This window comes from Equus przewalskii, chromosome 10 (assembly GCF_037783145.1).
Source record: "Equus przewalskii isolate Varuska chromosome 10, EquPr2, whole genome shotgun sequence".
In the NCBI taxonomy this organism is placed as follows: Eukaryota; Metazoa; Chordata; class Mammalia; order Perissodactyla; family Equidae; genus Equus; species Equus przewalskii.
In genome coordinates, this window is record NC_091840.1 from 8516946 (window position 1) to 8541707 (window position 24762).

The following is a 24762-nucleotide window of genomic DNA, read 5'->3' on the forward strand; positions in this document are numbered from 1 at the left end:
ATGTGAAGTGGGGATGATAACTGTATCTGACTCTTAATGTTAGGGATTAAGAGAGTCCCTAGCGCATGGTCAATCTTTATGTAAATATTGTTGTTAATTCAATTTTACATATGAGTGTCACCATTATTTCTCTTATTTCCATTTTCCATTTGAAGAAGTCTTATCCTTGGAGAGAGAACCCCTTACCCATAGTCTCCAGCTTGAAGTGGTCGAGTTTGGATTTGAATCAGGTCGTCTGACTCCTGAGTCTTGCCTTCTATCTACTGTGCTTGGATCGCCTTTCATAGAGAGAGAGAGAGAGAAAAAAGATGGCAGATAGACCCCAACATTGCCGCTGGGGCTAGCCAGGGTTGCCAGATAAAATATAGGATGACCAGTTAAATTTGAATTTCAGAAAAACAGTAGTTTTTTTAGTGTAAGCATGTCCTCCCCCTCCAAATTATTCATTGTTTACTGAAATTCAAATTTAACTGGATGCCCTGTATTTTTATTTGCTAAATCAGGCAACCCTCGGTGGGGGGCTTTTTCGTGCTCCATCCGGTCCCTTCTTGAGATTCTGTCCCATCTCTCCTGACCCTGGTCCTCCGTCTCCCAGGGGTCACGCCACCATACTGTGGGAGTCTCTTGCATCCCTCAGGTGCGTTAGGACAGAAAACACTTTGAGAACACATGCAGAAAATGAAATGTGGTTTTGTTTGGCATAAGGAGTGTCATCCTTCCTTCTCCTTGACGGTGAAGATCCTGCCCCGAAGCCTCCCTGGTCATTTCCTTTGAGCCAGGAGAGAGGCACAAAGCCAGTAGTTTGGTGGATTTTCACCTCTCTGGGGGGAGATCAGCAAAGCAGAAGCAGCTCCTCATCCCTAGATCTTTGAGTTTTCTCAGTGGAGCCAGACGACTTACTTGTCTCCCCTCCTTCGAATGTTGGCCGGGCTGTTTCCTTAGCAGCCAGATCTGGGACAGATTGGATCAGCGTGAGTGAGTGGTGGTGTTGGGGTGGGGGAGACTTGACCAGCTGGTGTAATTGTCCATCAACCGGCCGAAGTTGAGAGGGTGCTGATGGATTGGTGGCTGGATGCCATGGAGAGGTTGCTTTGGGCAACATCCTGTTCTCACTCTCTTGGTGACCAGCTGGTGAGAAGGTTGGATAAGGATCTCCCTCCCCCGTTTTGAGTCTCTGTGGAGTTAATGATGTTGATAGGCTGAAGAATTCTGGGAGTCCTCCCTCAGCTAGCTAGTCTGAAGCTACCTTGAAAGTAGTAATTATTATACTTGCACCTCTCCGTTATTCAGAATAGTGGGTCTGTGGAAGAGGAATGGCAAATTCAAACAAAAAGTCTAAATCGTATGAGACTTTGGAGCACTGTGGGCTGCTTTTAGGTGTGGCTGAGATCATTGCCACTGGGCGCTCCAGTCCAGGTGGGCGTCTCACACACTGTAATTGCTTAGTGAGTGTTTGTTGAGTTGAATTCCACTTGGGAATGGGGACTTAGATTTGGAGTGGGACTGGGCTTGATGGCTAACTCTTTTTCAGCTCTTCTTCCTCTGTTTTGGCAGAGGCAGATAGAATAAGGTTGTTGGTCAGTAAATTTGAAGCCCGGATATGTCTTGGTCGATTTTCCTTGTTTTTAGGAACTTACTGCAGTCTAGGACCTCACCAGTGGAGACCCATGGTCACCAAGAATGGATGCTGCAAGGTCCTTTTGGGTATGATTGTCATACTTGCCTAATACTACTGGCACTTAGGGCTTAAGACTGGCCTGACTCTCAACTCTGGGCCTGGACCTTGTCAGGTTGTTGGTGCTCATGTTGGATGATCCAAGTCTATCCGCAGAGGGCCCATTTTGGGGTGGACTCTAGAACCTGGATACCCAATATTCTGTCCATGGTGCAAATGTGGCTCATTAGAATCTGGGGCAGCCTTCTTAAGACTTTAAAAATATGAATATAATTTACACATAATAATATGCCCAGCTCTTAAAGTGTCAGCCAGTGAGTTTTGACACTTGTATACGCCTGTGTAACCACCACCCGAAATGAGATCGAGAACGTTTCTGTCATCCCTGAAAGAGCTTCCCTTACCTAAGTCAATTCTGTCCCTACTCCCAGGCAATCGCTTTATGACTTCTGTCACCATAGATTGGTTTTACATATTGTTTTGTTTAAATGGACTCATACAGTGTGTGTGTGTATGTATATGTATATATACACACACACGTGTACACATCTATCTAGCTATCTATACAGATATATATACACACACACAAATAGTGTTGTCAGACTTCTTTCACTCAGTGTAATGATTTTGAGATTCATCCACATTGTGATATTAGTAATTTTCTCCTTTTTATTGCTCAGAAATGTATCCCTTTATAAATATACTACAATGTGTTTATCCATTCTCCTGTTGTTGGACATTTGGGTTGTTTCCAGGTTTGGGCTGTGAGTAGCTACTGTGAACATCCTTGTGTAGGTCTTTGTGTGGACGTATATTCTCATTTCTCTTAGGGAGAGGAGAAGAGAGGAATTATTGAGTTATAGGGTAGATATATATATATATATTTAAGCTCAAGTGCCCTTTCCTAGTTTGGAGAGTGCAAGCAAACTTGTGGGCCCAGCCCCTGCCCATCATTTTCACTGGATGGGTGTAGCTCACAAGAGGCAGGTCATTCAAGCAGGTCCACATCAATTAATAACTGTAATTGAAGCTAAATGTAGATGATTATAACTTTGAGCTGTCAGGTCTAATTCTATAAAATTACATGAAGCTGGTATATTATGAGGGCTTTTTGATAAAAGGAAATTAGGTCCAGATATAACCCCCGTATGAGTTTGATTCATGCTTGAGTCATGACTAATAATTCACATGCCAAATTTGAAAGCTGACTCAATGCAAAATTCATGTGGCCACCTGTCATGGGTTTCTGATGGATGACTCCATATTGAACGGACATGGGCGACGTCATTCTGGAGGGTCGCAGCAGATTTCTTCCTTCTTTCCTGTCCCTCTGCCTCCAGTCTCATCAGGACTTCACCTGTTCCTTTCCAGTCCAGGTGAATCTGTTCGGTAGGTTGTGGAGGGGTCCTGGCTTCTGTAGTTGGAAAACTCCAGGAGATTCTAGCGTGCAGTCAGAGTTGAAACAATCCGCCCGCTGTTTTGAGTCCAAGCCATTCTGTGAGGCTTCTGCATTATACCCAACCATGTCATGGTACCCTGACACACAGCCTCTTTTTCAGCCAGGCTGATCACCCTGCAGTGCCCATAGCTCAAGCTGTGGCATGCTTGCCCCACAGACTGCTTTCACTGCTCTTCCCAGCCAGAAGCTGCCACTCTCATTTTTCTTTCCAAACCATGTCCAGCTTGCAAGAGCCCTTCACCATGTTTTCTTTGATATTCTACTTTTTTACAACTTTGCCATCTCCTTTCTTGGAATGACCTGAGGCTTTCTTCGTTTATCATTCATTTATCAGATGCCTTCCCTGTTTATCATTTCAGATGTCTTCTGTAGTCTGTCTTATTCTGGTACCTAGCCAGCTCCTCAAAGGCGGGGCCCAGCCCCCTAGGATCTAGCATAATGCTGCTCATGTAATCGTCACTGCTTACATACTTGTTGACTGACTTTTAAAAGTTAATTTTATGTTTGATTTGGAGACAGATCTTAGAGACATTACTTGGCTTCTGTCCTCTTGGAGTAATTACTGCCTTGATTTGTACGGATTGCAAGTTTGTGCCTACTCCTTAGTCGTACAGTGGCCTTCTTGATGTTAGAGTCCCTGTTTGTTCGCTTCAACAAACTTAAGGAGGACCTAGTCTGTAGCAGGCCTTGAGTTGGGTGCTGTTATTTTGAACTGTGTTGTTGTCTTCTGTAGACTGTGGTGCACCTTCTTTAGAGGCAGGCTCACTGAGTAATTGATACTGAGTTTCCTTGCATTGTCAATATCTACGCGTGATAGTTTCATCTCTGCTTTTTATGAAGAGGGAGATTTTGTTTTGCGGGTTGGATTTTCTTCTAGTCTTTAAACTGTCATTACCATCATAAAAGAAATGCTTAACTGTACCCGTCATGCCAGAATATTCTGCTGTCTCCCTGAAGGAGCTCTTTACAAATTCATTTATATTTCCAGAGCTGAAATTGTCCCAGAATGAGCGCTTAGGCAGGAATGAGAAGACTTGCCTGCTGTGGGCTAGTGTTCAGCCAGCCGATTGTTTTTGATTATTCTGTGCTGGCACCTCTGACACCAGAGGGAAATTAATAGTATTATAAAGTCTGGATTCCAGTTGCAGATATCTGCTGATTTTAAATGTCTTTCCAGCCGCTTTCAGCCTTCTGATGTCAAAGCTCCGATTTAGGAGTCTTCAACAAAACACACAGTCCAGGTGAGTGTCTCATTATCATGTGGAAACATTTCTGGAAATTGAGTTTTTGTACATAGGATCCTTTTCTCCCATTGGCTTTTCACTGTGAAATCAGGATCTTCTATTATTAAAACATTCGTATAATTTTATTATGAATTTATTTATAATATTTGATTCTATATATTTATATTATTTTCAAATTATATTATCCGTTTATTTAAAAAATTTCCCCAAAGATGTGCATATATGGTTTTCAAAAATCAGGTTCTTCTACAGGGCTTTTAATGAAAAACACCAGTCTGCTGACTTTCCCCATTCTCTATTCCTACTCCTCAGAGAGAAGCCTCAACAGCCATTTGACCTGTTTATTCATCATTTTGCCTCCATATTTCTCAACTGGATGCTTACTCTGTCATTTCTTGACTTTTTCAGCTTTAAATGTATCTGATGACTTCCTGGTGTGGAAGATGAAGAATTGGTTCTCTTATTCCCACCTGCATCCTACACTGTAGATAGACTGTGTTTTTTTAGGTTCATTCAATAGGCACAGCTTAATAATGGATTATTATTCAGCCATAACAAGGAGTGAAGTTCTGGCACATGCTACAACATGGATGAACTTTAAAAGTGTTGTGCTCAGGGAAACAATCCAGAGACAAAGGGACGAATGTTGTATGATTCCACTTATTTGAAATATCCAGAATAGGCAAATTCCTAGAGACCTCGGAGAGTAGATTAGAGGCTCCTGGGAGCTGGGGGGCAGGGAGGGAGAATGAGGAGTTATTGCTTCATGGCTACAGAGTTTCCGTTTGGAGAGGTGAAGTTTGGGAAATAGCGGTGATGGTTGCACAACGTTATGACTGTAATTGATGCGGCTGAGTTGTATAGACTTTAAAATGGCAAATTTTATGTTATATATATTTTACCACAATAAATAAGCAAATTAATAAACAAGTAAAAATTGGCTTACATTGTTAAGACTGTAAATATTATTCATTTATTTCCTTTCTTGTGTAATTTCTGTGTTTTCCAGAGTTAGCGAAGGTCCTATTTTTTCCCTTTGCCTACTTTTTTGAGTACCACTCATTAATCGGCCACCAGTCTCCCACCCAGAAGTGTGAATCTCCTCTCCACACATCCAGACCTGTCAGGGCGCTGCAATTTGCTCTTCCTGGGAGCCCTCCAGACCTCTCCCTCTCTGGGCTCCTGTTTTCCAGGTCTGTTGACTGTTGCCCCTGACATCCGCCTTCACACCAACCTGGGGATTCCCGTCATTTCTCTCCCCTGTTGTCGACTTTCTTGTTTTACTCCCTCATGCGGTGAAGACACATCCTTGAGTATCTTCCTGAGAAAGGGTGCCAGGGAGGGAAAGTCTTTGGCTCGCTTCCCAGGAAGCAGAGCCTGACGTGGGGACTGCTGTGCAAAGAATTTCAGGAAGACATCCTCTGGGAGAAGCCGGCTGCTGAGTGGGGGCTGGATGGGGCCGGGCAAGAAGCTAAGCTGAGACGCTGGGTGCTGTCGTTCGGCACAGAGACTTTTACTTTTTCTTCTTGTTTTCAGGGTGGTACCCAACCCTTAGCTGATGGGGATTCCTGAACGTCGGGTGGGACGGTTGCTTGGTGGCATGAAGTACAGGAATAATCTGGGGTCTGCTGGCTTCTCATCCAGGCTTTCCACCCAGTCCTTCTTGTCGGCCCCTCTGCATTCCCATTTCCAGTGGCTCCGGGGTCCTCCATCCCTGGGCTGTTCCGGGGTTCTGTAGGGTGAACCACCTCACTCTGAGTCACTTCCACTGGGCTCAGGTGTCACCCTTCTCCGAGTGTCTGCCAGTCATTACCTGCCCTACTCTTCTAGTTTCTAGAACACTGTGGCTGCCATCTCCTCTCCATCTCCTTCTGTCTTTGTGCATTGAGGTCCTTCGCATCCCTTTGCTTTCGCTCTATGAGAATTTGGGGGAGAGCAGCTTGTGTTCGATCAGCCACATTTACCTAGAATATCTTAATTTTGTGATACTCCAAAACAGACTAGGGATTTACACATTAGCACAGTCAACGTTACTATTGTAAACATTGTCAACATAAAAAATTATATTAAGAGAGAAGTTACTCTCTGATTAGATGTACTGAGCAGGTGACATTGTGAATATTATTGTTTTTAAAGAATTTCAAACTTCTAAGAGATGGAATGTAGCTTTGGGCTTAAGAGCGTGGCCTGGGTTTCAAATCCCAGCTCTGTCACTTCCAGCTGGGTGTTCTTGGGTGGCTCAACCTCTCTGAACCACGGGTTTCAAGGAGGTAAAGCGTGTAAGGCACGCGGTCCCCTCTGACTCCCACGAGTAGTGTGGCCCCAGGCCCGTGGCTTTGCTGACCCTACAAAGCAAACTGTGGGCACTCCTGGCTTCAAGTCTGTGCTGGCATGGTTTATGCCCCTCAGCTGGAATGATCTCCTTCAGTCTTCTCTCAGGCCTTGGTAACTGTTACTATTAATTTTTGATAAACTCCTTGTTTTGGAAGTATTTTAGATTTTCAGAGAAGTTGCAAAAATAGTACAGGGAATTTCCATATACCCTTCACCAGTTTCCCCTAATGTGAACATCTTACATAACCTAGTACGTTTGTCAAAGCTAAGAAACTAACGTTGGTACATTACCATTACCTAAACTCCAGACTTTATTTGGATTTCACCAGTTTTCCCGCTAATGCCCTTCTTCTGTTCCAGGATCCAGTCCAGGATGCATGTTGCATGTAGAGTGTTCTTATTTTGAAGCATAGTCCGCAAGAGAGGAAGGTGTGCCTTTAACTCAGAGCCCCAGGCCAAAAGTCTGCTCCACGTAGCTTTGTTGTGAAACCCTCAGCTTTAGCTGTGCTGCTAGGAGGGGATTATATTTTGAGGTACATAATTGCTTGTTTCCCTACTGCTAAGGCAGTCATGGGCTATTAATGGGTTTAAGTTTGTAAGGTCTCATGTATCTTGCAGAGAAAAATGTTTAACAGGATCATCACCACTGTTTAGTAGCTGCCAAGTGTTTCCTAGTGCTGGGTTTTCGTGGAGCAGCTTACATCACAATAGTGGGGAATGTCCATGGGGTCAATTACCTGTGGTTGTTGCTAAAGCTCATCCATCCCAGGCTGTGCTTCTGGGATGCTTTGCCTGATGGTGAGGAAGGCAGCAACTTAAACCTTGTCTTTACTCTGTAGCTCTGAGAATTTCTTAAAAGTCTCTGGGTCAGTGTAGGGGTGAAGGATGGTACTAACCTGATCTGGGGATGGTGCGGTCAGCTTTGGATGGCATTAGCTTGCTCTGTGGCTTTGGGAAAGCCACTGAAACTCTTTGGGTCTCAGTTTTTCCTTCTGTTAAATGAAACATTTGGACTAGGTAGCCTCCTAAAGTCCCTTTCAGCTCTAAGAGTGCGAGTCTGTCAGTAGACGCTGTTCAGTGGATGATGCAGGAAGCTCTGAAAATTCCCTGTCAACTTCTTTCCACACCCAAGAAAAACTCCCTTATTTTAAACAATTACTCATCCAGTGTTTGTCAAGGGAGTGAAGGCATTTGACGCTGAGTCTATATAATACTGAATTTGGAAGGTAAAATCACTTTAAAATTTAGGTAATAGGCTAAAAAATGCGTGTTGAATCACTTCCTGATTATGCCTTCTGATTTCTCCACGTGCATTGCTCCCCTTCATTAGCAAGGATAACAGAGAACTCATTTAGGCAACACGTATTGCACAGCTGCTCTGTCCAGGACCAGTCAGATGGGTGGTGTCAGGATACAAAGACGCTCATAGCACAGCCCTAATCCTGGTCCTGGGGGGAATGTGGACACAAACAATGAACCACTGTGATGGAAAAGGGCCACCCTAGAAGAGGAGTAGGTGTGAGATGGGGAAGAAGTGAAGGCAGGCTCAGGGAGAGGGAAGTATCCAACACATTTCCTGCAGGACTTGGGTTGCTGTGGTATATGCATCGCCCCATGTAATTCTTAAAACAGCCTTCTTGTCTACTATCATTGTCCTGTGGTAGACTTTTCAAAACTGAGCTGCAGAGAGCTTAGGTGATTTGCCTAGGGCTACCTAACTGGTAAGTGGCAGAGCCGAAATTCAAACTCGGACCTGATTCTAAATCCTGCATCTTCCCATCCGTTATATACGTGGACTCAGGCCCAGGATTCAGGATGCTCAAAGAAAGGGCATGAGTGATGAGTCTTGACGTTTTGGCCTTTTCACAGATGGAAGTGCTTGGGCCAAGGCAAGGGGCCTGGAGGGTTCAGCACAGCCAGGGGACGGTAGCGCAAGGCATGGTTCTAAGGGCTGGTTAGGCCAAGCTCAACTTTTTTTTTTTAAATTGAGGTAAAATTCATATAACATTAACCATTTTACAGTATACGGTTCAGTGGCGTTTAGTACATCCACAGTGTTTGCTGTGCATCCATCACCTCTGTCTAGTTTCAGGTATTTTCCTCTCCCCCAAAGGTGGGCCTGTACCCATTGAGCAGTCGCTCCCCATTCCCTGCTGCCACCATCCCCTGTCAATCACTAATCTGTTTTCTGTCTCTGGATTTACCTATTCTGGATATTTCATATCAGTGGAATCATATAACATGTGACCTTTTGTGTCTGGCTTCTTTCGCTCAGCATGGTTTGGAGGTTCATCCATGTTGGAGCATGTCAGTCCTTCTTTCCCTTCCGTGGCTGAAACATATTCCATTGAATGGCATCTTCTGTTAATGGACATTTGGGCTGTTTCCCTCTTTTGTTGGTTATGAACAAGATCAAGAGCAATTTCTTAATGAACTCAAGTCATTCATTCATTCACTCGCCCGTCTGTAGAGGTGGAAGTTGAAATCACGATAGTGGCTGAGACGCCCGCAGAAGCATGTGAAGGAGAGAGCCAGGGCGGATTCCACCTCGGGCCCTGGCGGAAGTGAAGGGTACACACAGCTTCTCAAACATCAGCTTGCCTGAGGGGCACTTGGTTCAACATTCAGGTTTCTGAGGCCTGCGGTGGACCCTCCAAACCAACCGAGGACTGAAGTTAGAGATTCAGTCCATGTTTTTGTGTATTTCCTCCTTAGCTCTTTTGCAGGAGTTGTCATTATTGAAATGCTCACTCCCTTGAGCCAAACAATTGGGCTGCATTGGTCTTAGCAACATCTAGCTTGGAGGGTGGGCTCCGCACACTTTCCCATGGGCTCAGTTGATTGATTGGGCTTTTCATTTTCTTTTTGGGAATAAAGAGGCAAAAGGGACTTTGATGGTACAGCAAGGCCCCTGCCATGTGTGACAAAATCTGATTGTGCCTTCCTCTTATAGACAAAGGTGGGGAAGAGGGAGGTACCGATGGTCAGCTCCTCACAGTTACATCTGATGTCATCAGGGCTGACACTGTCTGCCCGGTTTTTGCCTTTAGTTACAGCTGAAGAGGACTTTCAGTATCTACCATCTGGGGTCACGAAGGGACTGCTAGCCTTTGGAGCCCGTTCCCTGAAGTCTTGGGCCCTGTGCTCACCACCTCCTCCTAGATAACCTTTTTCTCCTGGCCCTGCTTCTTGGGTGTAATCGTGGGTTAATCAGGTACACTGCTTCCTGCTTTTGTATCAGCTAGTTAATATGTTACTACACCCAGATTTAAAAATGCCTAACATTTAAAGGAGCTTAGCTAATGTTGAGAGTTTCAGGCAAGCCACCTATGTTGGCGGATGATTAAAAAAATAAGGCTATCGAAAGGAGTGATTAGGAACACATGTGGTGATGGATTATAATTAGTCTTTGGGTGGTGAACGTGATGTAATCTACACAATTCAAAATATATTATGATGCACGTCTGAAAAAAGAATTAATATATAAATGTATATTAATCAGATGCATGACTACAACCATATATTAGAATATCAGGTAATCTGCAAAGATAGTCAAAAAGCAGAATGTACACCGTAATCCCATGCTTTTTAACATGTATATGTATATATGTATGTATGCATGTGTGTGTATGCCCACAAATAATACATATATGCAGAAATTATTGAGTGTATATTAAAATATTAAAAATAAAAAAATCAAGGCTTATCATATCATCCAGTAATCATACTCCTTGGTATTTACCCAAATGGGCTGAAGAGTTATGTGCACACAAAAACCTACGCTAGGATGTTTATAACAACTTTATTCATAATTGCCAAAACTTGGAAGCAACCAATATGTCCTTCAGTAGATGAGTGGATAAATAAATGGTGGTCCATGCAGACACTCAGCCAGTCCTGGTGGTCTAGTGGTTAAGATTCAGTGCTCTTACCACTGAGGCTCTTATTTGTTTCTCGGTCAGGGAACCACACGATCCCTCTGTTGGTTGTGTGGCTGTGATGCTGAAAGCTATGCCACAGGTATCTCAAACACCAGCAGGGTCACCCACGGTGGACAGGTTTCAGTGGAGCTTCCAGACTAAGGCAGACTAGCAATAAGGACCTGGCCACCCACTTCTGAAAAAATTGGCCATGAAAACCCTATGAATAGCAATGGAGCATTTTCTGATATAGCACCGGAAGGTAAGAGGATGGTGCAAAAAGCCCCAGCAGAGTTCTGCGCTGCTGTGCACAGGTTGCTAAGAGTTGGAATCATCACCATGGTGCTAACAGCAAGATAGGATGTACAACACTGAGAGTCATCTCTCATGTGGACTTTGGGTGATAATGGTGTGTCAGTGTAGATTGATCAAATGTACCCCTGTGGTGTAGGATGTGGAAGTGGGGAGGTCGTGCATGTGTGGGGCAGGGATTCTATGGGAATTGTCTGTGCTTTTCACAGCTCAATTTTGCTGTGAACCTAAAACTGCTCTAAAAAATGAAATTAAAAAAACAGTAACATATGCCTTTATATGCTGTATTAGTTTCCTGTTGCCGCTATAACAAACTAACACAAATGTAGCAGGGTAAACAACAGAAATCTGTTATCTTACAGTACTGGAGGTCAGAAGTCCAAAGCAGTTTGAACTGGGATAAAATCAAGGTGTCAGCAGGGCTGTGTTCCTTCTGGAGGCTCCAGAGGAGAAGCTCTTTCCTTGCCTTTTCCGGCTTCTAGAGGCCGCCTGCATTCCTTGGCTCGTGACCTTTTCTCCATCTTCAAGCCAGCAGTGTAGCATCTTCCAGTCTCTCTTTCTGACTATGACTTCTGCTTTTGTCATCATATCTTCTCTCTGACTCTGGCCCTTATCCCTCTTCAAAAGGCCCCTTGAGATGACATTGACCCCAGCCAGATTATACAGGATAATCTCCCTGTCTCCAGATCTTTAATTTAATCACAGCTGCAGAGTCCCTTTTGCCATGGAAGGTGACACATTCACAGTTTTGGGGATTAGAATGTGGTCATCTTTGGGGAGGACGTCATTATTTTATCTACCACATATGTCCTTTAAATAGCTCTTCTCTGGGCCCTATTGTCTGTTCAGACAGCCAACCCAATTCTGTTTTGAGATTGTTCTTTGGTCGTTATCCAGTTTATGCGGGAGGCAGGGAGGCCGGTGAGGAGAAGAAATGAAGGAAATCCAGTTGGGTCTTGGATTTGACTGGAAGGATAAAGAACAGCGATTCTCAAGGAGAGGGCCCACCTGAATCATCCAGGATGCTTTACCATTTCCAACATCCCAGATTCTCGCAAACCCTCCCTTGTGAGGCACATCTCTTCTGCCTCACCTCACATCGCTTGTCGATGAGAACATGGTGTATTTCTCACGTGTAGGGGCAGAAAAAATGCTGGCACCCAGTGACGCAGAGGGATGAGAAGGCGCTTTCACAGAAGAGGTTGGACTGTGCGTTGAGAAGGAGATGAGGAGTTGAGGCTGGGGAAGTGCCCCAAGTGACCCTGACAGGATGGGATGTGGGGAGGTGTTGGAGGATGAGATGAGTGGCCTTACCTGGATCATGTGGTTTTAGAGTTGTTGATGGTAGGACTATATGAGAGGCACTGAAACATGCAAGGTTGCTGGACAGGTCTGTTCCTCTGTGCAGGTCCTCCTTGGTGGGGTGTTTACCATGAATGGCAGCTACCATGGGCTGTTGAATTCTAAAGCTAATGAGACAACAGCCTGGGAAAGGCCATGGCCTAGAGAAGGAGCCCCCAAGCTTCCTTTGATGGTCTTTTGGAGCTGAACTGATAAGACATTTTCATTCTTTCTGGGAGTTTGTGAGGCAGATGCAATTTTCTGTGGGTGGCACTAAGACTTTTGCTGGGAGAATCGAGCCCAGAGCGAGTGACTGTGTGCGGATGATGGTTGGCGGAAGGGAAATCACTTTCTGCATGGGTTTGTTGTTTATCGTTGCTTTTGTAATACCTGGCACTGTCACTCTGAATGTTATTTTGGAGAAAGATGATGCAGATTTTTTTAAGGCAAGGCATAATTAAGTCATTTTTGGAAACCCATTCAGCGTTTTACATGTCAGTGATGACTGTCCTATGGTTACGATGGGGAGTGGGTGTACTCTAGCCAAGAAAATGTCACAGCATCTAGGAGAGTAAATGACCGTGGATGAGTGTTTAATTTGGTAAACACTAGACAACCTTTTATTGGGTTGACTGCCCTGAGATTTGGGTCCAGCTTCATTTTCCTCTTTTTGCTCATGCTTTTCCCGTCATCGCGATGATTATGGTCCCGCTTGCTCAGTTCCCTGGATCTGCCACTTATTGGCTATGAGACCTTGAGCAAGTTATCTTATTACTTAGAGATTCAATTTCTTTATCTACAAATAGCAATAGAAAACAGTACCTGCCTCCCAGGGTTGTTGTGATGATAAAATAAGATATCAAATGGGAAGCTTGGTCCCTGGAAATAGTAGGTGATCGATAAATATTAGTTCCCTTCTTCCTTTTTAGAGATAAGAGAATTGATAGGACTCACTGGTTGTCTTCAAATATTTCAAAGGCTATCACACATCACAGAGGAAAGACAGTTTCCTTATTGCCCCGGAGAGCAGACCTAGAGCCGATAGGTAAAGATGGAGACAAATTTCAGCTCCACATAGGGAGGAACTTTGTGATAATTAGAGCTGTCTTGTAATGCAGTGGAGCTCATCAAGTAGTGAGCAGCTTGTCCTGGAAGTATGCAACTAGAACAGGATTTCTCAACGGCATTCTTGACATTTGGGGCCAGATAATTCTCTGTTGTCAGGGGTTGTGCATTGCAGCATGTTTAACAGCATCTCTGGCCTCTACTCACTAGATGCTAGTAGCAACCCCTCCTCCCCATGTGTGTGATGACCGGAAATGTCTCCAGACATTGCCGAATGTCCCCTAAAGGGCAAAATTGCCGCTGGTCAAGAACCACTGAATTAGAGGCTAGATAACAGCAAACTAGACTCCGTCCTCCCAAGGTCAATTCCATTGTACCCCAAATTGAGTTCTTACAACATTAGTTCCAGGAATTCTGATGGTGGCTTTTTGGTTTGGGGTAGAGCCTACACCGAGAATTAAGGGCCTCACACATGTGAAGTTGTGGGGTTCAGTTAGGGCCATAGAGAGCAGCTGAAGTCCCCACTTGGAAGGCCTCCTGTGGATGGTTTAATGCTTGTTGCTCCCTGTGCTTTCGCAGGTCATGTTGGCAGCTTCCTATTGGTCTCTCCTGGCCCCAGCGGTTGAGATGGCCACGTCCTCTGGGGGCTTTGGTGCCTTTGCCTTCTTCCCTGTGGCTGTTGGCTTCACCCTTGGAGCCACATTCGTCTACCTGGCTGACCTCCTGATGCCTCACCTGGTGAGTACCCCTCTTCTCTGGGCGATTCTGTCAGGGTATGTTCAGCTCTGTGCAGTGGATTCACTTCCGTTCAAACTTGATATGCCCATTAATGTCTCTGTTAAGTAGCCAGTGATATCAAAATAGATTCTTCAAAAACCTTTAGGGTTTTTACCTAGAGGAATTGAATCGCGACTTTTTTCCTAAAAGAAAACAAGCTCTTGGCAATATGACTAAGCATCCCCTTAGTTACATTTTGGTAAGTTCAGATTTTAAATGTCAGATTTTATTATAAATATAGAGAGCGGCTGAGGCTGTGCTGCGTGGCACTGAATATGTGAGCGGACGTAGAAACTGGGAGAAGTGAGGGACCGTGGTCATGGTCCTGACCCTTAAAGAGCTTGTGATGTCACCAGGGAGACGACAACACGCACAACTACAGCATAAGACCTTTGACAAAGCATCGCATCAACAAGGGCTTGTCAATAGGAGGATGAAGTGGGAAGACTGGGCAGCCCAGTTCTGGGTTGCGCTCACTTCTGCCATTTGCTGCTTGTGTGTCCCTCCGCTCTCATTTTCCTTCCTCTGACGTGAGGCTGACTCCCCTGAGGGGCTACAAAGTAAAAATAAAACAATCTAAAAAGGCACCAGAATTAGGGGCAAGCCAGAGATTTTAGGCTTTTTTGCTGAAATAGGGTCAGTGGGTTGGGTTTGGGGAAAGAACATGTACCTGCTTTCAGAGAAGCTCGGTACGACAAGCCGTAGCCGGAAGTCTGGCTGTGGCCGCTGCGCAGAGCCAAGGCCAGGTCTGGAGCTCATAACTGAACGCATGGGCTGGAACAGGCTTGTCTGCATGTGCTCCTGTCAGTAGACAGGGTCAATGTCAATAAGAACTCGGCAAAGGCACACGCAGCCAGACCAGATGCTGTGTCCTGACAAGTCCTAGAGGTGGGCAGAGCCCTCCTGTGAGACCAGAGCTGGTGCTTGAATTCTCTGCTCACCAGAAAGGGAGGAGGCACAGGAGGGACCGTGTCGGGGAGGGCAGGCTCAAAGGCTGTCTCTTCTGTTGGATCATGGCGCATGAGTGCCAGGTACGGCTCGCTGGAGACAACTGGGCGTGTACCCCAGGAGGGAGGCCCATGTTCTCTTCTCTGCCTACCTGCCTTCTTTCTTGCCTTACATTTCCAACTGGAGAAAGAGAAGGAAGAATTCCTGGGAACTTGGTCCTGGGGCTGATGAGACACTGATGACTCATGTCACAGAAGGACCAGCCTCTGGACCAGAGAGCTGGATGTGATGGTTGGATGGAGAGCCATGATATTGTCTAGGAGGAAAGACTAGGTGTCATTTTTTTTTTTTCCCATCAAAAGCTTGACTGGCGGTGTCAGTTTCTGCGCCCTGGACCCTAGCTTCCTTGCTGTGGAATAAAACTGCGTGGTAATAGCTTCGAGAGGTCCTTAGTGTGGGCTGCCATATTCTGCTCTCAAATCCACCCTGGTTATGTGTAAAGTTGCTATTGGGATGTATTCTACTTGCCCTGGCAGGAAGCTCTTGCAGCCAGTGGTCTTAACTCCCAGGGGGCTGGCTCAGCTCTGCACAGCCCCTGCTGCGTATCCTTCAGCCCTTCCTACCTGGGCCCAACTGGGCTTTGAAGGCAGTATCTTGCAGAGGGCTCTTTGCAATCAGGATGGGTCAGCACTCCCTGGTACGGGGGCCGGGAGGGGCGGTCTGGTGTATTTGACCAGCTGTCTGAAAGCGGGGGCTTTCTCTGAGCAGTGTAAATAGTCATTGGCCAATTTGTACTGTGCAGCAGTACTGTTTTTTTTTTTTTTAAAGCCTTTTGCTTCATGTTTGTTCTAATATATGCTTTGAATTTGGAGAAGATCCCAGGGGAAAGTGTTGGCTAGACTACGCAGAAAATTAGCAATGGTTTGGTGGTGGCGAGTGAACGTGTAGGGAGAGAATGAAGGGGCTCAGAAATGGCCTGATAACCATTAACACCCGGAACCTCACTAGTTGGACAGATCAGCCTGCCAGTAAACAACTGTGCTAGGACATTTTAAAAGAAATTAATTCTTACTATTGCTGTGAGAAGGGAAATTTGTCTTGGAAGGTCTTATAAATAGATTAGAATTATTTGTAATTGCTACAGTCACTGAATACAAATGTGGCTGTAAGAGTGGTGCTTGGAAACAGTCCATCCACCATCACTCTGAGACGGGCTGAAGGTTTCCCCTTGGTTTCACTCTTAATTTGCTTCCCAAACCCAGAAGGGCAGCAGCTTGGATCTCTGGAAGATGCTTCCTGGAGTCTGCGTTAACGGGCTTTGATTCCGAGTCCTTGTGGATGTCCATCGTTGACTGAGCATTCACAGGGAATGTATTCTTCCGGGGGCCCGGGGGGGGGTCCTAGAATTTGGTTTCAGAATGGTTGCCGCCCTTGGAGTTTAGGAGCCAGTGGCTTTTGAGGCTGTGGGGAGTTCTGCGGGTAAATTCAGCTTGAGATCTTTTCAGTTTCCAGTTCGTTCACCTCGTGACAAAGCCCCGCTGTTCAGCAGATAGCCCGGGAACAGGATGAAGTCGTTAGAGCAACAGGCTTTGGCTGCAGCGACGATGGAGGGGCTCTTATCCTGCGGAACAGGCCCCGGGATAAAGGGGTGCCCATCTGAGAGCACCCCAGGACCTCCTTTCTGTCCTGAGGGCCAGTGTGTGGAGTCTGGCAGGTGAGAGGAAGCGAGTCAGTGTGCGTTCTCTCACCTGGAGAAAGGAGCCCGTGCAGGAGGCTGGTGAGGGCAGAAATGTGGTGTGAGGGATTCTGCAGCAGTGCCCGACTCGAGCCCTGCCCATGGCCATGCAAGCACAGCGCCCACTGCCCGCCAACGTCGGAGTCACCCGCCCTGGTCACATTTATGTATTCAGAACACGAAGGGCAGCAAGACTCTAGGGTCCGTGGGAAGGAAACGGTTAACACCTGACTCTGTTCTCCAACTCCGCTTCCGTTCGTTCAGCCTCGCAGATTTATTTGTGCTCCTTTTGGAGCCGAAGCAAAATATTGCTCATGAAAAGGATTTTATTCATAACAGCCCGTCAGGTTGAAGCCACTGTGGCTTTGTTAACTTCAGATGCGTCAAATCGCTCTCTGAACTGGGTATTTATTTTCATTTATTTAGCTGGGAATAAAGTAGAGGAGTCTCATGCAGTAACTGTTCACAGGAAGTGGACTGGCAGGGTTTACACAGACCTTTCCGAATGGTGGCTTAATGGAATGGGGAAAGAGGCAGGGGCGGGCAAGGAAGGTGCAATCAGCTGGCCTGGGTAGAGGGCTGGCGGGAGGGTGGAGGATGGGGAGCTCGGCTGGGCCAGCCCCAGCCCCGCGTTCGCCTTAGGATGGCGCTAGGGAGAAATGGAGTGAACATCCACCAGCTGTCGGGAGCTACTGACGTTTTTAGGACCTTTGCAGTTTTCCTTCTGTTTGAAGTTAAGAGTGGCAGTGTCTGGGAAGCCTTCACCTATGGTTTCAATCAGACGTTTTCTGCTGGTGGGTCGAAGGGTAGGGTGGGGAAGATAGTGTGTCTGTCTCCAAGGCCTCATGTCCTTCTTTTCAGTCCTATTTGTGTTACATCAATACAATACAAACATCTCTTTATAAAATTTTTTTAAAAACTTTTATGTGAAAGTCCCTCCCTGCTGTAGACTGGCTCCCCCCACCCCCCCAGATTCATATGTTGAAACCTCATCCCCAGTGTGACAGGATTTGGAGGTGGGGCCTTCTGGAGGTGATCCCCCATGAATGGGATTAGTGCCCTTATCAAAGGGACCCTTGAGAGCTCCCTCAGTCCTTCTGCCCTGTGAGGACACGCAGATGCTGTCTATGAACCAGGGAGCCGGCCCTTACACTGAGTCTGTGGCACTTTGATCTCAGACTGGCAGCCTCCAGAGCTGTGAGAAGTAAATGTTGTTTCTAAGTCTATGGTAGTTTCTTGCAGCAGCCGCAACTGACTAAGACACTCTTCTATTCCTATCATCTTCCCAAACCAACCAATCATTGTCATCAGTTTAGTGGGTATCCTTCCAGATTTTTTTCTCTTTTCTCTCTTTTTTCGTTTTCTTTCAGACAGCAAATTATGTTGTGTCTTTTAAATATTGAAATATAAACACTTCCCCTGCATTCGCTTGTATTCTTCAAGTATGCTTTAAATCAACTTATAGCAATATGAAGCCTGACTCCATTTAGATCTCCTTTCTCTTTACTTGCATGCAGGCAGACATTTTTACACAGCTGGAATCAGTCTATGCATTCTCTTGTGTGTGATTTTTAAATTTGAAATGGTTTTTATCTACAGTTGTTTTATTAACGCACGCAGCATCCTCCCAGCTTAGTGTAGTTTGCCCGACAATTTCCCCATCATTGAGCAGTTAGGTTGCTCTGTGTTTTTACATATGTATATATGTACATCTGGAAATGCAATTCTGTTTTGTGTTTTCTGAAAAACACATGGTAACATACTGTCTGTGTTGTTGCCACTTACTTTCTTCAGCTTGCTTTCCATCTTGGCAGCCTTCTCTCTGGGAGATGTGAGCTCCCCACCCCCTCCCTTCCCTCTCTTGGGATGTGACATCTTGAGGAGGCTGCCCAAGGACTGCAGGAGGAAGGGAAGGTGGTGGGTGTGTGACTGTCTGACACTCTCCTATCTGAGAGAGCCTGGCTGCTAATCCTGCCCAGCCACACTCCAGGGCAGGGAGATTAGCGAACGGGACAGGAACTGCCTTCTTCTGAGCTCTCTCCCTGACTTATCTGTGGCCCCAGTTCTGTTCAGTTTCTCTTAGTTTTTCTCTGTGATAGCAAAGAAGATGCCTTTGCTGAAAACTTAAACGAGTAGTATGTGCACGTACTTTTACAGGCACCCAACTCGTGCTGCTGTCAATATTGGTTGGCTGGAGTTGCTATGAGGGATGACATATGACAACTGTCTGGAAGTGACAGGTGTCACAGGAGGCGATTGACCCCCGCCCCTGACCCTGAGAAATGTTTGCATGTTTTTCTCTCCTTATGGATTTTCTCCATCTTTAACATTCTGATTCTACTTCACGAAAGCATACCTTGCAGAGAAAAGGAGAGAGAGAGAGAAAAAAGGAAATGGCAAGAATATCTTACAGAAAACAGACAGGAGAAATTGCAGGGACTATAACATAAGCCTGATGTTGTCAGATAAGCCCAACTAACTTTATAGTGAAACTTGGCCCTCTGCCTCAGGTTTAGTATTTTCTTTCTTATACTGTGTTGAGGTTTGAGATAACGCAATTCTAGATACTGTGAGGTGCGTCCTGGGGTTGATCAGTTGTAGAAATTTTGGTTCGCTGGAGAGAGCCTCCGTGGCGGTAGCAGCAGGTTCCTCCAGTTGGGGATGTGACTGTGCCGTCAGCCGAGGCTGGAGTGTGCGGGTGGATTGCATGTTGTTTGAGCAGCCAGGTCAAAGAGGGATGAGGTTTTGCAAACGTGCCATTTGCTTAACTATCTCCACATCTGTATTCATTTCCTAGGGCTGCCATAGCAAAATACTGCAGACTTGGTGTCTTGAACAATAGAAATATATTTCCTCACAGTTCTGGAGGCTAGAAGTCCAGGATCAAGGTGCTGGCAGGTTCAGTTTCTTCCCACCTCTCTCTGCTTGGCGTGCTGATGCCGTCTTCTCACTGTGTCCTTACGAAGTCTTCCCTCTGTGCTGGCACATCCCTGGTGGCTCTGTGGGTCCAGATTCCCTCCTCTTATAAGGACCCCAGTCAGATTGGATTGAGCCCACGACAATGGCCCCATTTTAACTTAATCACCTCTTTAAAGGCCCTGCCTCCAAATGCAGTTAAGTCCTGACGTACTGGGGGGTTAGGGCTTCAAAATATGAATTTGGCCGGGAGGATGACACAATTCAGCCCATAGCAACATCTTCTCAGTTTTTTTGATATTTATGGTACTAGGATTGAAAGGTGACTCAGGTGGAGGTAGTTCATCCTGTGGATGTCGCTGGAGGCCATCAGTTTAGGCACTTTAGGTGTTCTGAACAAGAACAGGCTGCGGTTCTCCTGGCATTTGAGCTGGCAGGCTGATTGGGGATACCCCAAGGGGCAAGGCATACTGACAAATATACAACGCTCAGGAATGCTTTAGTTTCTGATGGAGCAAACCCGTGAGCTTGGCAGCAACGGCAGGTGAGTCCCAGCTGGGGAGCGTTGTAGAAAGCTTGTCCTTCAGAGGGACTCACTGACAAAGACGTTAGTTGAGTCTTTTGTGAAACAGACAGGATATTTCATCTTGGCACACTGAAGCCACAGACCCTGCAGAGTGAGATATTTGGGGAGAGTGGTGTTCAGGCCCTCCTGGGTCCCAAGCACCCGTTTCTATGGTGCAACTGGAAGCTGTGGTTGAGGTGGTTTCTTTTGCCTTTCTGTGCCTTCTGCATCCTCCTGTGAGCAGCCTGACTCCGTTTAGGAAGATGCCCAGATGTTGTATTTGTCCTGTTGGTGTGCAGAGGCGTTAAAAAGGGGTTTGAGGCTATCTCCAAGTGTGGTGTGCTTGCTGATTCTTGAGAACACAGCGGGTTTAACCGTTCCACAGCTGCCTTGCAGCTCACATTTAGCTGCTGGGAATGCATGCCATGATCTCCCTCTCTTCCCCGTCATGTGATCTCTTTGTTTTCTAGGGCAGGCGGGGAATACTGCTCTACCCATGTCTATGCCCGTGTGTGTTAGCTGTGCACACCGTCCTGGCTCATGGAGGCTGCTTTGCAGCCAGTGGCACAGAACATCAGAGAGGGCCTGCTTTCTGGTTTCTGACCAGAGTTCCGAAACCTGCCTCTGTCGGTGGTGTATATTCCCAGAGTAACCTCAGTGAGTCTGGCATGAACACATGTGCATGCACACATGCACACACGTACACACATACGTGCAATGCTTATGTGCACGTGTGCACTCATGTACACACATATGCACACACACACACAGAAGCTGCCACTTCAGTACAGGTTGGCTTACTGAAGGGGCCTCCCCAAGCACTGAATGGTTCTTGTTATTGTAAGAAAGTGTCTTCCTTGCCATCTGTTGAGCCAGGTAAAATGTTTATGAGTAATATCCAGAAGCCACCATGGAAATTTATTGAATGAGTGGGTGGTTGGCAAAGATGATCTACAAGGCTGGACGGCTAAAGGAATCTTAGCTCCTTCCTCCCAGACGTGGTGGGGCATGTCTGTCTAGCTCACAGTGCCATCAGGAAGTGTGTTAGGAGCGGGGTGGGGTGGGGCGGAGGTGGGAAGGAGCTTGGGAAGTTCTTTGGTGCTTTATCCCTGGCTGTGTCCCTAGCTAGGTGCCTGGTGCATCAGTGCCAGCAGAGCAGGTCTTGGGCGTGCCCTGTCGTCTGTCTCTGTTCTGATTGTGGTGGTTGTGGTGACAGTGTTGACGGCAGGGCCAAGGCTGGGGAGTCAGAGTCCCAGGGGAGGTAGAGTTCTGGTGTCAGAGAAGAAAAGAGGAGTGAAGTTCGGGGACCCAAATGTGGTTTGGCCAATTCTTAGGAGTCGGATTAAAGCCACTAGAAAAACTAAAACATTATTGTTGCCCATGTTGAGCCCTGGGGATAAATGACAGCCGGCCCATCAGTGATAGTAGGATAGGGCGCCTCCCTCTGAAGATGCTCTGTGCAGCCTGTGTCTGCGGTTCCTTTCGCCGTCCCGGTGGAGGGGAAGCGGATTTCATCCCTGTATCTGAGAAGCACACTGTGTCTGGAAATCACAGCCGGCTCCCTTGGGAGCCTCCTTTTTCCAATTACGTGGGTGAGCAGTAGGAGGACTTACCTTACCTTGACCTGAGCAAGACGGAGGTGTTCTGAATTTAATGCAAAAACCAACAGATAATTGTGAACGCCATGGTAGTGGTGAACAGCTCAGAACACGGTCCCTCCAGCGTTTGTCAGGCTCTCTCCTGGCTACCCTATGGGATGCAGTTTGTGTTCCTTCCCCGGAAAGCCTCCCTGACCTGCCCCATGTCTTGGTTCCACTTTGCACTTCTCCCATCCTGGCCCTTCTCTTCACTGTGCTGTCGTTACCTGTGGACCCGATCACTTGTGGCCAGAAGGCAGGGACAGCTCTGTCCTCCACACCAGCACAGTGCCTGGCACATAGTAAGTTTTCAGGAGGTGTTTAATGAATGAATGAGTGAATGGAGATTTTGGGACGATCAAATGAGATCATCTTTATGAACACTCCTTACAGCTTCTCAGTTGAAAGTGCTTTACCCCTGTGAGCTATTTTCTGGAAGCAGATCCGTGCCCTTTGCAGTTGACACTTTTGGCACTACAGACATGAGGCACAGATAATTAGACATGCAGGTGAAAAACAGAAAAACTTAACCTGAAATTTGAATCTTTTATATGATTTTTCAAACTTTATTCACTTTCTTAATTATGTTTGCCTAAGAAGCTAAAGACTGCTGCCGCCGTTTAGAATAAGCATCTTCTAAGCACTGAGATCAGGTGTGTTAGAAGAGAGGTGGGGGTGGAGGTGGGAAGGGGCAGTTTGGAATTGGCTTTGGTCCTTTAGAAAAATACTGACTCCTGAACCTCCCCCTGGAGGTTCTGATTCATCGTGTCCAGGGAGGGGCCTCGGTTTCTGAAACAGAACATCCCCACAAAGGCCGTGATGCTCAGCCAAGGTTGGTAACCGCCGACTGAAGGCTACTTATAACCCACTTTTGTTCAGGTGCAGTTTTTTGGATGATTGACTGCGATTCGAGTACCTTTCTTTTTGCCTTTGAAGCCAAGTCTTACTATTGCAAAAGGCTCAGAAAAGAGGGAAAGGAGGACCTCCTGCAGGTGATTAAGGGACAGTCTCGAGACGAACAGGGGGAGAGGATCTGGTTCCATGGGTTGCAGACTTCAGAGCACACCAAAATCACCTGAGAGACTGAAAAAATGCAGGTGCCTGGGCCCCACCCCACACTCAATGACTTACAGACTCTTGGGGTGACACCCAGGCACCTGCATTTTAAACTACATCTCTAGGGGGTTTAGGATGTTCCTCAAAGTGAGAGAATCACAGAAGAGTCCAGAAAGGTGAACAGCAATGCTGGAGGAGTCTGGAAAACTGGAGTATCTGAGGAACAGGTACAGAAAACTTGGGGGGTGGGTTGCTCCAAAACCTCCCATATTCCACAGTCTCCTTAAAATCTTTTTTTTATTGAAATGAAATTCACATAATATAAAATTAACCATTTTAAAGTGAACAAATCAGTGACATTTAGTACATTCACATTTTTGGGCAACCAACACTGCTGTCTAGTTCTAAAACATTTCATGACCCCCCCAAAGGAAAGCCTATACCCGTTAAGCAGTCACTCCCCGTTCCTCCCCCACCCTCCCCCACCCCAGCAACCACTAATCCGCTTTCTGTTTCTACGGATTGACCTGTTCTGGATGTTTCATATAAATGCCGTCATACAACATGTGACCTTTTGCGTCTGGTCTGTTTCACTTAGCACAGTGTTTTCAAGGTTCGTCCACACTGTGGCACGTGTCAGAACTTCGTCCCTTCGTATGTCTGACTGATAGTCCATTGCGTGTATATGCCATAGCGTGTTGTCCCGTCATCCACCGATGGGCATTGGGTTGTTTCCACCTCTTGCCTATTGTGAATAGTGCTGCTGTGAACATGGGTGTACACGGTTTGTCTGGACACCCCTTCTCAATTCTCTTGCATATATATCACAGTTTCCCTTTTCCTGCTGTTAAGTCAGGTCAACCCAGGTGGACAGCCAGACTGGCGGCTCGGCTGACCCACTGGAGTTGGCATGTGTGGAGCTCCCTGAAGCTCAGCTCTGCATGAGGATTGCCCGGGAGGAGAGTTGGGCCGTCAACAGGGCCAAAGGGTGAGGAGGTCTGGAGGGGCAGGTCAGCGGCAGTGCGGTTCCATTTGACTGTGGCTTCTGGCTAGCTTTAATTTTAAGTGCCTTTACTTTGCAAGGTTACAAGGGAAACAGCAAGAATAATCTTATTAAAAATACATTTCTGACCGTGTCACTCCCTGTCCCAAATCCTTTGATACCTCCCCTTTGGGTCCAAGCCCATTTTCTTCATCTTTTTTTCTTTGTCATTTAATATGGGCTTACTTCAGGCCTCTTCTCCAGCTGCCTCCCTGCCTCCTTAGCTTCAGCTGGGGCTGGTCCTTCGCCACCCAAATCAGCCACGAGCTGCTGCAGCCGGGTCTTAGGACACGTGGTGCCGTTTGTCATCCTGAGCCTGTCCTCATGTTCTTTCTCTGCCAGAAACCACTTCCCTCCTTTAACCTTTACCTGGCCTAGTCCTGGTTCCCTTTCAGGTCCTAGCCGTAGACATCCCTTCCTCGAGAAGCTGTCCTGGAGCTCCTGCCTGGCAGGTGCTGTCCTGGTGCACTTAGGCTCCTGGAGGGCAGTGGCTTGGTCAGTCTTGGTTGCTCAGAGTCCCCAGTGCCTGGCGCAGATGCTGGCACCGAGAGGGGACTCAGAAAATGATTCGTTAGGGGATGGAGTGAGTGTTTGTTTAGGCCTGGAACTTTATTTATCATTGAATCCTCCGGGCCTGCCTCAGTGCCTGGAATGTGCTAGATGCCGTGGTCCGCTCCAGCACCTCCCAGCATGATAAAACTTCCTCAGTGTGTGAACAATGGCTGGAAAGGAGAAT

At 46.5% G+C, this 24762-nt stretch overlaps 1 protein-coding gene across 13 annotated transcripts in view; it reads left to right on the forward strand.

The window, feature by feature from the left end:
• The window catches only part of SLC39A11 (solute carrier family 39 member 11), a 352142-nt gene that overhangs the window by 38693 nt on the left and 288687 nt on the right, over nt 1–24762 (forward strand). For 10 of the 13 annotated variants that reach the window (XM_070560113.1, XM_070560116.1, XM_070560114.1 and 7 more), the window contains one exon: nt 13930–14088. The exons of the other annotated variants lie outside the window; for them this stretch is intronic. In XM_070560113.1, the coding sequence (XP_070416214.1) occupies nt 13930–14088 (159 nt within the window). The remainder of the gene's footprint in view (nt 1–13929; nt 14089–24762) is intronic. 13 annotated transcript variants of the gene reach the window in all.